At 37.7% G+C, this 15,112-nt stretch overlaps 1 protein-coding gene across 2 annotated transcripts; it reads left to right on the forward strand.

Moving 5' to 3' along the window:
• The first annotated feature begins 482 nt into the window (after positions 1-482).
• On the forward strand, positions 483-13,827 carry ehf (ets homologous factor). Of its 2 annotated transcripts, none has more exons than XM_051689714.1 (9): positions 483-626; positions 6,229-6,337; positions 6,912-7,169; positions 8,671-8,727; positions 9,044-9,103; positions 9,212-9,280; positions 11,757-11,798; positions 12,467-12,662; positions 12,801-13,827. In XM_051689714.1, exons 2-9 carry the CDS (start codon positions 6,238-6,240, stop codon positions 12,898-12,900), a joined length of 882 nt encoding a protein of 293 aa, XP_051545674.1. In that variant the 5' UTR covers positions 483-626; positions 6,229-6,237; the 3' UTR covers positions 12,901-13,827. The 2 variants fall into 2 exon arrangements, with proteins under 2 accessions (XP_051545674.1, XP_051545675.1); XM_051689715.1 differs by having other exon boundaries at positions 9,047-9,103.
• Positions 13,828-15,112: the final 1,285 nt, after the last annotated feature.

Below are 15,112 nucleotides of genomic sequence, written 5' to 3' on the forward strand. Positions count from 1 at the left end.
ATGGTTGATGTGAACATTAACTGAAGCTCCTGGCCTGTATCTGCATGATTTTATGCATTGCACTGCTGCCACACAATTGGCAGCAGTGAATAATTAGGTGTACAGGTGTTCCTAATAAAGTGCTCACTGAGTGTGTTTCTAAACTCTATTCTTTAAAATGATTAATTTTCACTCAGAGAAACAATAAATGAAAATAAAGTTACAACAAAGATCTGGATTGTTCAGCTCTTGTTAAACATCTATCGATGAATCACTTGCAGGATTGCTTGTGTGTAGGTGAGTGAATGTGTGGGTGGGTGTGAGAGAGAGTGAGACTGATACAGATAGTGTATTCATAGTGAAAGTAACTGCTACAACAGTACCTTTTTTTACTCTATGCAAATACCCTGTAACCCACCTGGCATGAAAATAAGCCAATCAAAGCAGCAGGAAGCAAATCAGATAAAAATCCTCATTGGTGAACGAGGTCACGCTCTGTCACTGAAGTTTGGCAGGCCTAAACAGTGTCACAGGTACTAAACCAGGTCTCTCCATAAGACTGAAGCATAGGCTGAAAACTTCAGTAAGGAAAGGACATTAACTGTTCATCCAGTAGCAGTCCGCCTGGATCACATACAACATCTCTGGTGAGCATACTTTATATGTGCCTCTATAATTCTTTTTAATCTGATTCTCTGCGGACTATATCATACTATCTATGTACCGTCAGTTACAGTAACACTGTTTTTATGATTCCCAGATAATATAATATAATCTGTTTTTGTGATAGTTGCCTATTGTGATGTAGGTAATGTTTTCACCTAAAAAAGCATGAACATTAGTGAACCTTTCTCTTGCTTGGCATTGGGTGACAGTATATTTACTCTGAGCAGCAGTATAGATGATTGTATTTGCCTAAACACGTTATACTCATGTACACACAGCATGCTTAAAGCCACTCAAACAGGTTTTTAAAAGACATATGACAAGATAAACAGGCTCACAATCAAGAATGCTTTTTAATGGGCATATTTGGGTCAACTCAAACTATTAGTTAACACTTTGGGTCATTCTCAACTAACAATTATAAACATAGTATAAACTTATAAATGTAGTAGGCTTTAAATTAGATGGATGGATGGATAGACAGATAGATAGATAGATAGATAGATAGATTTCAAATTCACGAATTTGAGTATGTACTCATTTAGCAAACATTTTCACCTAAAGAGCACAATGGCGACACCTCAAATATCACCACTCATGGGAGTTGTACCTACGGCCTTACGTTTACCAACTCAGATTTTTAATAACTATGCCACACCACTCCATATGAATGTGGTGAGCCAAAAAAGTAAGCTAAATTATGACTGAGTGGCCCTAATCAATATAATTTTAATTGGTACAATAAAAATATGTTTTTTTGAGAGTTCAAAGCAATATTCCATTACTTTATGAATGTTATGGAAGAATGACTGTATCATAATAGCAGTCATTAGAGATTAACTTGTATATAACACAGATTTTTTTTTTTTTTTTAGGCAGTAGGCCACTTCATACTGTTTGTAAACTTTGATGTCGGGAAAAACAAGTTTCTTATATCCTGGGTGTGATCATAATGTAGTACCTACTGTTGGCATAGCTCCTCCCTTTTTTACACTCATTCCATAAAATCATAAGCTAGGTCATCTTAGGATCCATAAACAGACAAATATAGGTCACATTTGAAATAGGAAGACTAAAAAGACTAAACAGGTTTACAAGCCTACCAAGGAATATCAATAAACTCCATGCAAATATTGTTGCCTTGGTTATGGTCTTTGCTGCTGTCACCATGCACATTCATATTTTCATAATTAACTTAATTTGAGTCACAAAACAAGCAGAATGGAAAACAGAAAATTATTTGTACATTTATAAGATCATATGCTGTTTGGTTTTTCAAGCCAATGTTCATAACCTGTCATTTCTCTTGCTGCCCTTACAAAAATCAAGAGTTCATGGAAAATTTGCCGCAAATGAGCTTTCCGGCAAAGTTGCGGCAAATTGTCCATTGCTGCCAAAGGTTTGTATCAGGTTCACCACTACCGGTGAAGAGCTGCAAACTTCTGGAAAACATTTGCAGCCAGTCACAAGCTTGTTTGCATGTGAAAATAATGAATGGCAAATGTGTGGCAAGTTTGCGGCTAGTTCGCCAGAACTCTACATTTTATGTAAGGTTTCATACATTATAATGTAACTTTTATCTCAAAATATGAATGATTACTTCAGAATATTATATTATAAATGTCCAAAAGGATAATCAACAGGTGCCATTTCAGTATATCAGGATTAAAAGTGTGCCACTAGCGTCACCAAATCGAATTGCATAAATATTGACAAACAGGTTTCCCGACACACCCCCGTCTTCCATTTGTCGACAAACTGATAGCCCCGCCCCAAACTCAGGCCAATGGTTGAGCTAGTTTTGCTATCTCTGGCTTGTTGGGAAGCTCAAACAAAAAAGGTTTTGATACCGCCACGATGTTTACACTTTTTGGGGAATCAACCAACAAATGGATTACTTGTAGTTATCTTTGCATATTGAGCTAGGATAAGAGAAACTAAATCTTCTTTAAATTTGATGATGCTCTATTTTGAGATCTTATGAATAAACATAAACCTTCAAAATCAATACCAAAAGGTACTTACTGTATAACTTTTTGCTACAACCTGTAATTTTTGTACATTTGTATTGAAAGTGTCAAACCTTCTGATTTTAAAAATTATTTTGTATAACGCTGACAAGCATCCATACATCTACCCTGACACTAGATGTGGTGATATAAGGTATGACTAAGCCATTGATCTAGCTGTTTAACTGAAGGACAGGTGGACCTTTATGTATGCAAAGTAGTCCGACATACTGACACATTCCTGTGCAAATGTGACTGCATGTGGTTGAACATGGCACGAAGGACACCCACACAGCCTTCAACCACCTCTTTTCATCTCTTTGAACAAACAACACCTTTGTTTTCCTCTGGTTTTTATCACCTCAGAGCATATATTTTTCACTTATTATAACTGGAAACTGGTAGAATGGCAAAACTTTAATTATTCATACATTTTTTCATCAACAGCATGATTACTATTACAAGAATGTTGTTAAGTGTGCTGTTACTCCCTTGTTCAACAAGTTTTTTTTCAAATTCATGTTGAATTAGAGGGTTTTGATGGGGTGGTTTCAAGGATAGTAATCAGAAGTCTGTTGGTTCGAGTCCCACAAGGAGCAACACTAGAGCAAGGCACTTAGCCCTGGGTTGCTCTTGGAGAATTATCCCTGTAAGAACCTATAGGAAAGAAAAATCACAAATGAGAGTGTGATGAGGAGGAGGGTGTGGCAGGGCCATGATGGAGCATGGCCGGCACTGAATCAGTTGATCAGCGGGAGAGCGAGATAAGGGGCGGCCAGAGATGCCGGTTCAAGAATGAGAGACGCATGCAGCCGCGTTGCATGTGTGTCTGTGTCCTTATGTTTTAAGTTGTTTTAAGTTCATTTATATCATTAAAATTTATGTTTACTGTTCAGCCGGTTCCTGCCTCCTCCTTGCCCATCCTTAGATTGTTACTAATATGCTGTTGTGGAGTCCTCGCTGCTGCCATCCACCAGGGGAGCAACCGCGGCCCTCTGCCTGGGGCCGGAGGGTTCACTGCCGGCCGCCGAGAGCCAGAGGAACCGCGGCCGTCTGCTGAGAGGGGGAGGAGCGGTTCCATCTGCCAGGGGCCAGAGGACTCGCTGCCATCCGCCAGGGGAGAAGCGACCTGGCGTACACCAGAAGGCGGAGGAGCGGTTGAGGACCGGGCGACGGCGCGTCCGGGAGCCGGCGAGCAAGTTCTTCTCTCTCTCTCTTTCTCTCTCTCTCTGGCTGGGCCGTGATGGAGCACGTCTGGCGCTGAATCAGCTTATCAGCGAGAGAACGAGATAAGAGGAGGCCGGAGACACCAGTTCGAGAGAGAGAGACGCACGCGGCTGAGTTGCATGTGTGTCCTTATGTTTTATGTTGTTTTAAGTTCATTTATATCAATAAAGTTTATGTTTACTGTTCAGCCGGTTACCGCCTCCTCCTTGCCCGTCCTTAGACTGTTACAGAGATCTTTTTAATATCTCAATTATTTCTCTTAGACAGCAATGAGATTAAATAAAGCGCAAACAGAGGCTCTGCTCTATTTGCTCTCCAAGTTTTTAAGGTTAATGCTCTATGGAGTTTTAAATCAGCAAAACCTACCTCTCTGCCCTAAACCCTAGAGGCTAAAGTATACTTCGCGCATCCGCGTTGCTTATCGCTCCACGTCTGTGCGTGTCGTCTGCGCATGCGCTGGCCATTGACTGTATTAAAAGAGTAGGCTTGTTCGAGATGTCAAATGCCTCGCCTTGAAAGTAGAAGAGAGTAGGTGGCTGCAGTCAGGGGAGGAGTGAAATAAAAGCTGTCAAGTCAGACAGCTCTCACTTCTCCTAGTGGATCAGTCGCCACGATATCAAAGGCAGATTTCGTGGCATTCATGTTTGTATGTTGTTGATTCTTCTTCTTCTGTTTTATTGGCAGATCGTAACTTAACAATGCATTACCGCCACCTGCTGTTACACGCTGTTACTGATAAAGTGGGGATAATTTAAATTCTGTTTCTTTAAAATGAAAATAAATATTATGACAAAGACCCTCAATGTACATGTTATTTAATTCCTCCCATAAGACGTGTCTTTTCATCCATATTTAGTTTCATAAAGACATGTATTTTAGATATTTCAAAAATATGATAACAATCACATATCCCATACAGAGATCACACTGTCATAGTCATAATTTATACACATGTCAGGATTGTATGTGTTTTTGTTCATGTCTTTTACTTTAAATTAGTTCCATGCCATGTTTGTTCCTGTTTCCTTGTCATGTGATTTTGTCATGTGTTTCCCATGTTCTTGTGTCTTGTCCCCATTGGTTCATTGTTTCATTAGGTTGTTAGCAGTCTTGTTATCTTGTTTAGAGTCCTAATTGTTCATTGGTTATCATTGTCATGTGTTCTCCCATGTCCTAGTATTAAACCCTCATGTTTCCATTGTCCATTGTCGAGTATTGTTCATGTAATGTTGGTTCCATGGTCCAGTCCAGTCCAGTCCAGTCCAGTCCAGTCCAGTCTAGTCTAGTCCAGTCCAGTCCAGTCCAGTCCAGTCTATGTTTTGTTTCATAGTCAAGTCAAGTCATGTCAAGTTAAGTTTAGTCAAGTCTAGCTCATGTTTTTGTTTTGTGTTCACGTTTGGATTCATGTTTTGGAATACACCTTGTTAATAAACTGCACTTGGGATCATCGCACTTCATCATCGTCTCTTCATTTACCTTGTTGCCAACCAATGTTACAAAACATAAAAACATGATATTAGAAATAAAAATTCAAACATTTTAAAAGAGAATGAAACATCACGTTTGTTTATGCCAATGAGCACTAAGCTGTGTCGTCAGCAAGTCATTTCCCATCATGCCTTTATTCAGCACAGTCAGGGGAGAGCAACTACGCCCGACTGCCTGCCTGGCATGGCTGCCTCGCTGTCGCGAGAGTTTTTTTGCATACGTCAGCATGACATCAGATCAAGTCGAACCATACTCGGACACATTTCTAACCGGCATGCACCTTGCGGTAATCACCAGTGATTGGTGCTGTGCAGATCATTGTTGTTGTAGCGCCTCTAGTGTTCACTTCATCAGGAAAGTTTTTTGAAAAGTACAAGTCACAAAAAAATTATTTTGCAAAAACGTAGGTATAGTAACGTGTTTCTATGAGACCGGGTTGCAGATTTGTCTCCTGAGAAAAAGAGCCTAGTAATCTTGTATGTGTCTCCTGAGATCTCAACAATGTCTCAAACTTTGCACAGATTTGGCAAACATCAATCAGTCTTCAATCAAGCTTCAGAGATTTCAATATGAACATTGCTCATCAAATTCTTTCAAGACCAAATTATTTGAGCTATGGTATCCACATTAATAGCTCTATATTCCTACTGTATGCCAACAAGAGTCTAATTTCCTAAGGAATATTAGGAGAAATTTATATAAAGTTACATAAATGAAACAGATTAGTGAACTCCATTAAGTCTCGTGTGCTGATCAACCTTAGAGCAATAAAATGTTCCTTTGGGAAGTTCAAGGTGCTCTTCAATAGTAACATTGCGTGAACGTTGCAGAAACACATTTTTTTCTATACTTTTCACAGCACTGGATCATGGTCCTTCAGGCTAGCAGTGTCATGAGTATCCCAGCTACTGTGAGTGTTGACAACCAACTACCTGCTTCCTGGACGACCCACTACAACTGCTCTGATGGTAACATTCTTCTCTAAAAACCATAAATAAGGTCTCTCACAAAATATCCATGCAACTTAAAATACCTGATCAGCTTTTAGGCATGAAGGAACATAAGTATTTACAAAGAGGTTGCATTAATTAAACCTAAATATGTGGTAGAGAAAGTCTTGTTTTGATATTAGGTTTTAAGTCTCATTTGTTACTAATCAACCATCTACAGACTCTTTCAGGCTGGTTAATCATTTTCTATAGCGGTCATTGCTTTAGTTAGCAAGTTATTAGTGTCATGCATAGGAAACCACACTGAAATGATAGGAAATAGATAGCGAAACGGATTCAATATTTATCCAGAAGCCTTTTGTTTACACTTTTTACAGTAGTTTTTAATGACACTGAATCCTCTTTAGTCAATATAAGTATCACCCCAGCTAAAAAGATCAACATAAGTTGTGTTTTGGATGCTGGTGCAGCACCAAAACAGAACAAACCAGCCTGGAATAGCATGGAAATTCAGCATGGTCTATTCAACAGGGACATTTACCATAAACCCTTTTGAAACAATTAAACTAAAACCTTAAACTTGCATCCCCAGTTTCCATGGTGACATCTGCATACACGGGTCGGCTTTGGTCTCAGGATCTTCATCCACAGAACTGGTCCAAGTATCAGGTCTGGGAGTGGCTCCAGCAGACACTGGACATGCACCAAATGGACGCCACCAGCATCCCCTTCCAGAACTTTGACTTGGATGGAAGGCAGCTTTGCAACATGAGCTATCAAGACTTCACCCGGGCGGCCGGATCCGTAGGCCCCATCCTATACCAAAGTTTGACGGATCTTAAGTGGAACAGTAAGAACTAGAACTAGTGGAGATTTATATGTTACCATTATTCTGTAACCTGTTTTATGGTGCCTCTACTATTCCACTCTGAACAACTGAGTAGAAGCAAAAGATTTCAAAAAGCTAAGATATTGTTGCATCTTTGCAAATAGCATAATTATTGTACCAAATACTGAATGGCCCTTTAAAGGAATAGTTCACCCAAAAATGAAAATGTTCTCATCATTTACTCACCCTCATGCCATCCCAGATGTGTATGACTTTCTTTCTTCTGCAGAACACAAATGAAGATTTCTAGAAAAAATGTCTCAGCACTGTAGGTCCATACAATGCAAGTGAATGGTGATGAAAACTTTTCAGCTCCAAAAAGCACATAAAGGTAGCATAAAATTAATCCATGAGACTCCAGTGGTTAAATCCATATCTTCTGAAGCGATCCAATCGGTTTTGGGTGAAAACAGACCAAAATATAACTCCTTTTTCACTATAAATCTTGACATCAGCAGTCTCCTTGGCAATCATGAGTTGCAGCTCGATTACACTTCCTAGCACCATCTAGCACTCTGCGTATGCGTCAAGCACAAGGAAGTGTAATCGAGCTTGAAATCATGATTGTGCATGAAGATTGCAATGGCAAGATGTAGTGAAAAAGGAGTTACATTTTACTCTGTTCTCACCAAAAACACAATTATATATCTTCAGCAGACATGGATTAAACCATTGTGGTTATATATGGATTACTTTTATGCTGCTTTTATGTGCTTTTTGAAGCTTCAAACTTTTCAACACCATTCACTTGCATTGTATGAACCTATAGAGCTGATATGTTTTTTAAAAAAATCTTAATTTGTGTTTTGCAGAAGGAAGAAAGTCATACCCAACTGGGATGGCATGAGGGTGAGTAAATGATGAGAGAATTTTTTGGGTGAACTATCACTTTAAGTAATATAATTTTGTCTGAGGCTTAGTGTGTTCCACAGGAAGTGGCTTTGGGAGCCCATAAGAAGTATTATTTTGTAAAAAAAAATAAAAATAAAATAACAATGTTGGTAATAGTGAATTCTCAAAAGAATTCTTTCCAGGCTAATTGAGCTTCCAATGAGCATTTCGTCCTGTTTGATTTATGACAATGTAGTATATGGGAATGTATAATACATTTTAATATAATTATCTTTCTACAAAAGTCATTTTCACTTGTAATATCTATGGGCTAGGTGCTGCAAATTAGACCCAGAGGTTCATACAAATGTTTCATATAATTCCTATTATAGTGTTGATAAAGCTAGCCAAATCAGGAAAAAACTTATACAGTTGACATGTGAGAATAGAACCAGAAAATTAAACTGGTTTAAAACATTAAGATGTGGGTAATGACTTAGAAACTTGATTGTCATTTCAAAACATGCATTTGGTGGTTATTAAAAATAAATACCATAAATAGTGTCTAGACAAATGTACTCCATTAATTCACTAATGTTTCTTTTCTCCTTTTTTTATTAATCTCACACAGGTCAGTATGGCCAAACAGATATGTTTTCACCAGTGGATATTAAAACAGAAATAGATGGTAAGTAATCGCACACACAAAGCCAAGAGCTTTATTTCCTTTAATCCTTTTAAAGTAAAGACCACATATTTTCAGTAACAGTGAACGCATACACACAGAGAACTGCTGCTGAAAACTGAGATGATTAAAGATTCATCGGAGAGAATTATAGACGTAAAGGGAACTTGTAGACTTTCACCCAAAAACTGAAAATTCTGTCATCATTTACTGCTTCCAAACTATATGACCCACATAACATAATTTTAATTTTCAGGTAAACTACTGTATATTTTTTATGTATAGCTGTTGTTGTAACAAAGTGCCTCCATTTCTTCAGCAGACTTTCCATGTTCAATTCTTCCCTTCAAGGAAGAGTCCAATTTTTACAGCACTTCAGGTACCTCAGACTTCAAAATGAAGATATAATGCTTTGAACTTTACCCTAATTTTCTGCATTCCTTGATATGGTTAATTCACTTGTTAACCTGTTGCCCTCTTTCCTCAGATCTATTTGATATCAAAAACTCATTCCAGCCCAACACCATGTTGTCCTCACCAGCTCCATCAAGTCCAGGTGAATAATCCTAATCGGGACTAACCTAAATCTTATCCTTATCATAATAAACATACAAAAAATGTTATTCTCCTTTTGTCTTTGATCCATTCTATTGAAACAGCAATGTTACATTCATGCAACCTTTGTTAGGCATTAATCGCATGACCAAAATGTTGCTGTTTTAGTAGATATTGGATTTTATTTTATTTTATTTTTTAATTTTTTTTAACATTGTCTGAAACAATTTGCAAAATGTTTACCCTTTGAGAGTGTTTTTAAAGATTTCCTGTATAAGGGGCATAACCAAAATGAAAGGCTTTTAACGCAACAAAAAAACAAGGAGGGTCAAGTCTTTGGTATCATTTTAAAGAAAAATTGCAAAAAATGTTTAATCATATAGATTAATTCTGAAACTCTCAGCCTAAGAACAAAAAAATTACTTTTTTTGTATTTTTTCTGATTTGACATTATATAGTATCTCAGTGTGTAATTAAGGTAGCCCTGAAAAACTGCTTTTGTTTTGTTCCTAATTTTGTCACCTGTAACTGAGTAAAGGTTTGTGTTGATATGACAAAGCAATAAAAACTTCTAACATTACAAATATAATTTATCCCAGTGTCAAAAACGTCTCCAAGCAAATAAAATATAATTATTGTACATAAGAACTAATTACACCACAATGACAAAAGATATGCTCTCTTCCAAAGCATGCAGGCATGAGTAACGAGATCTCATTCAGTTCCATTCTGTGGCATTTGAGCCATCACTGAGTCTGTGTCATGTACTTGGCGCCATCTCCTGGTGGCCATATATAATTAGAGTGAATGATCCTCTCTGCCCATATTTGGATGACTTCAACCTCTGGTTGCAGCAATCTGAATCCTAATACGATTGGTTTATAGTTCCATGACGCTAGAGAACGTACTACATAATTTCCAATGAAGTCATCTGATCCAGGAAAGCTAACATGTTTTTAGCTAGATAGCACATTATGTGCTGTGTGCACATTGTGCTTTGTGTGGATTATCTAATGATATTTGCATCCGATTACTTTGTGTATGGGCTCGTTTTAAAGATAATTGCCTCCTCTAAGTAATAGTATCTGATATTTTAAGTTCTGTTTATTTTCCGTGAAGTTATAAGTGAAAACCCGGCATTTAAGCAACACCTATTAACATGTAACATGTATGTCAAAGACATATGCTTAGATATTAATCACTTTATTTTGATCTGTGAGTAAAACAATCAAAAAACAAATAAAATAAATGGATGTTTATTTATTGCTCTTTCCCTCATGAAAAAATACTGTGTAATAACAATGGTACTGAAAGGTTATTCATACATGGTATCTACATGGTTTGGACTTGGTATTTACATCTTGGATTTGCACATTACTTAGATTAAAGCAGGAAATACTTAATAAGCTAAGAAAAGGTCTAGTAATATCATAGGACCATGTATACAGTAGGATATCTCTCAATTGTGTCATTTATTCCTGAGATTATAAGCATCTTCTTTTAGTTATTCTTCAATTGGCTTTTTCACAGGAATAAATGTTTCAAAAGCCACAAGGCTCACTGATTATAATGGAATGGGATTTGCCCAAGGTCTCTCTGCTGTTTTCTTCCTTCTATTCTATCTTACATAACTGAAATGATTTGATCGCTGTAGGCAAAAACAACTGAGATCAGACCAATTAGATGGTCATGCTGTGTTGTTGTAAAACTACTGATACTAATCAAGATCTTTACAAGTCTACCCACAGACACTAAAGCAGTTAAAACATAGGAGCTAGAATACACACCCACGCTTACATTTATGTATACATAAGTCATTTGACATAAATCCTCCACTTAAAAGAGTGGAGGAATTTAAAAAGTATATGCTAATTTAAAAGGAATAGTTCACCCAAAAATTAATCTACTTACCTTCACATTATCCAAACCCATATGTTTTTGATTTGTTTTTTCTTGTTCTGTGGAATACAAATAATTTTTAGCTAAATTTAGCAAACTGCTCTTTTCCATACAATAAATGTAACTGGAGCTTTAAAGCTCAAAAAAGGAGTACCATAAAGTATCCTACAAGTAGTTCATATACTACATACGTTCCAGGTCTTAGGGACCATCCGCACAGAACATGTTCTTGCGTCTGTATGTGCTGTTTTTTAATTGTTTTTCTATGTAAACGTCTTTGATCATTGCGACGCACCTTGCTGTTTTTTCAGCATCTCGTACCATGAGCATCATGAGCATTTTTAAGACACTGTGTTATGTTAAACAAAAAAATTTTAAATGCAAATTGAGACACGCTGTTTTTAAACGCAAAAACATGTCCTGTAAGAAACAGCCCCTAAAGCTACATTCTAAGCCAATTGAAGTTATTTACTGAAAATTCCATATTCCTTGGGGGAAAAATAAATTTTAGGTAAACTATCCCTTTAATTAATATTACAAAATTTTACTTAGCCAATTAATTTATTTTCTCATTTCAGATCCCAAGAGGCCGCACAATCGCTCTCAAGTCAAAAGACACAGTGAGTTGCCTGATTTTTACTGAAGTGTTTTTACTCATAGTGAAATTCAACTTATTTATTTATTTTATTTTTATTTTTTTTTCCCAATTTGGAATGCCCAATTCCCAATGTGCTTTTAAGTCCTCGTAGTTGCATAGTGATTCGCCTCAGTCCGGGTGGTGGAGGACAATTCCCAGTTGCCTCCGCGTCTGAGACTGTCTGATCTCTGAGACTGTCAACCCACGTATCTTATCACGTGGCTTGTTGAGCGCGTTGCCACGGAGACATGGAGGCTTCACGCCACCCACCGCGGCAACCACGCTCAACTCACCACGTGCTCCACTGAGAACGAACCACATTATAGCGACCACAAGGAGTTTACCCCTTGTGACTCTACCCTCCCTAGCAACAGGGCCAATTTGGTTGCTTAGGAGACCTGGCTGGAGTCACTCAGCACACCCTGGGATTCGAACTAGCAAGCTAGCGAACTCCAGGGGTGGTAGCCAGCGTATTTTGCCTGAGCTGCCCAGGCCCCCGTGAAATTCAACTTATATTTGTTGCTAGAAAATCTGACAGCATCACGTACCAAACCCCCTGGAACGTGAATGTGCCTTCTCAAGTCCTGAAACTGCTTTAGATTCTTTGTCTCTCTCATCTTACTCTACTCTCACAATCTCATGTTTCAATAGATCCGCGTGGAACGCACCTGTGGGAATTTATCAGAGACATTCTGCTGAATCCGGAACATAACCCTGGCCTGATCAAATGGGAGGATCGCTCCGAGGGGGTTTTCCGCTTTCTCAAGTCAGAAGCTGTGGCTCAGCTTTGGGGCAAGAAGAAAAATAACAGTAGTATGACCTACGAGAAACTCAGTCGAGCGATGAGGTAACCAGCTTTAGAAGCTTAGACTTATATTTTATTTTTCAAACTTTAAAGGCTTTTTAAAGTATTCAGATACAAAATAATACCTCATTTCCCCAGGGCTCTACTTGAACTCACAAATCTTTTTTCTCACCTCTTAAGGTATTATTACAAACGAGAGATCCTGGAGCGAGTGGATGGGCGAAGACTCGTCTATAAGTTTGGCAGAAATGCTCGAGGATGGAGAGAATCCGAGAAGTGAAGGACTTTTGGTTTGAATGTCTTCACATGTAGCTTCCATGTGAAAACCTTTATTTATAACATTATGACCATTCCAATTAAGTTTTTTTGAAGAGGGACTATACTGTTGTGTTTATAGTAGTTGTGTACCTTTCTGTCAGAATGTTGTTATTATTTCATTTTCTAGTTTTTTAGTTTTTTATGAAAAGTGCCGTGCTTTCCAAAGTGGCTTGAATCATGCCACGAAATTTGCATAAAACAAAACAAAACATCAAGAGAGCAAAGAATGGCATAGAGTGAAGGTGTTTTGAGAAATGTTTTCAAAAGCTGAAGTTTAACAACTTAAAAAATGCAACACTCGTGCGTGAAATCCTGCGGCGGCGAAATGGTCAATAACGTCCATCTAGTGCATGTTTACAATTAAAAAACTGTGCAGACGGATGCAAAAATGCCTTTGGTGTGAACGGCACCTTACACTGTTTTTTTTTTTTTTACTTTATTGCCTAAGAGAAAAAACTTTGCTGGCTCTCTTCAATACTTTGTTTACGTTATCAATGTTTCACAGTACCACTGTTTTATATGGATTTGTTTGTGAAATGAAGCACAATAATTTGCATCTATACTGTGCAATGGTGTTTGATCATTAACATGTAGTCATTAACTTGTTCTAAATGGAAGATCGCCCAAGGACGCTCCACAAATATGCTCCATTGGAATTTCCACAAGTTTTGCTTTTGAATGGCTTCATTTCACTTGAAAACAATCAGGGTCCAGTTCAAGTAGAATGAACTCTTACAATTTAGAGTAGACTCACCCTGTGAGTTTTGATGATAGAACTGTTGATATGCATCATGAACCACAAAAAACCAGAATGTAAAGTTTGTTTTTTATGCTGTACATAGGCTTAAGTTTTACAATTACATTTTTAATAGCACTAATAAAAGTTTTAAACTTCTGAATTATTTTTTTATTCCTTACACTGCTTTTTCATGGCATCAACATTTTCCACCAGGCCTTAAATTTGACAAACAAAATAATGTAAAGGAATTGAAAACTTTCACTGTTTTTGAATATACTTAAAATTTGGGGTGTGAAATTCAGGTTTTTAAAATATAAGTGGCATATTTCAGGTCACTATATTCAGGTGGCAACACTGGGGTTGGGAAATTCAGGTTGCCAAATTTGCAGAAGACATCCGAGAGCACAAGGAAGTACAACATTTTCAAGACTATAAATTTGATAGATTTTCCAAACTTAGATGCAGGTGCAACGATTCTGATGACATACTCCTGTATGCATTCCAGAGCAGATAAGTTATTAACACTGAAAGCATTCTTTCAGGCCATGTTCACAGTAGCAGGCCTACATTTTTGTTTGAAAACTCTGTTTAGTTGAAAACTAATGCAGTTATGGAGTGCGTTTTCGAAAGTCTCCATTTTCGATGGAGTAAAATGCATTTTCATTGTGGAAGAGAGGTGTAAACATAGAAAAATCAATGTGTTTTCAAACAAAAAAGTATTAGTGTGGACCCAGTCTTTTTAAAAAATCTCAGTTCCTTTGTCTCTGAGAGAAGATGAATTTCAACCTGATTGAACTAGTGGCCAATATCGTCGAGGAGTATTCATGAAGGGCACTTCCCCCACACACACCAGGACAATACTGGATGCCAAACAAGTCTTTTATTTAATTTTTTGCCGTTTGGACAGCACGATAGCTAATGATTTGCCGCAGCTGTGGCCACAGATGTCGTCAGTGCTGAGTTATGTTAGATAAGACAAAATGCCAACGTTAATTGTTCCACCATGTGTGTCATGGCCACAGTGCTGCCACCTTAGGACAACAGATAAACGACTCCCTGCTGCTCCATGAGATAAGAGTCCGAGACTTGTTCTGGCCTCTCTCTTTGTCTTCCTGTCTGATTTTTCATAGGCAAATCCCTCTCTCCACCCTTCCTTGCTCTTAGCTTCCAACTCTTTTTATCACTCTCTTGAGTATTATGGTTCTTTTCATAAATGTGATTTCACAGGGATTTATTTTAATTTTTTTAATTGTTGTCTTATTCATAGCCACAACATTTGCAGCTGTATGGCTGCATTATTTCCAGCTAAGGAACACTGGCTTTGATCACAGAAACAGACCTATTAAACAACAGACAGGTTCTGCAAATATGGGTATAACTGAACCATCACTGCGAGAGCGAGCAGTGCTTGATAGACCAGTTTTAAATGTGTAGA

This window comes from Myxocyprinus asiaticus, chromosome 46 (assembly GCF_019703515.2).
Source record: "Myxocyprinus asiaticus isolate MX2 ecotype Aquarium Trade chromosome 46, UBuf_Myxa_2, whole genome shotgun sequence".
NCBI classification, from domain to species: domain Eukaryota; kingdom Metazoa; phylum Chordata; class Actinopteri; order Cypriniformes; family Catostomidae; genus Myxocyprinus; species Myxocyprinus asiaticus.

Excerpts from the sequence above, each read along its gene's own strand:
- ehf (XM_051689714.1), top strand. The coding sequence starts at position 6,238 with ATGGTCCTTCAGGCTAGCAGTGTCATGAGTATCCCAGCTACTGTGAGT. Across the intron at positions 6,338-6,911 it reads CCACTACAACTGCTCTGATG|TTTCCATGGTGACATCTGCA; the intron begins GTAACATTCTTC and ends TTGCATCCCCAG. Across the intron at positions 9,104-9,211 it reads CAATTTTTACAGCACTTCAG|ATCTATTTGATATCAAAAAC; the intron begins GTACCTCAGACT and ends CTCTTTCCTCAG.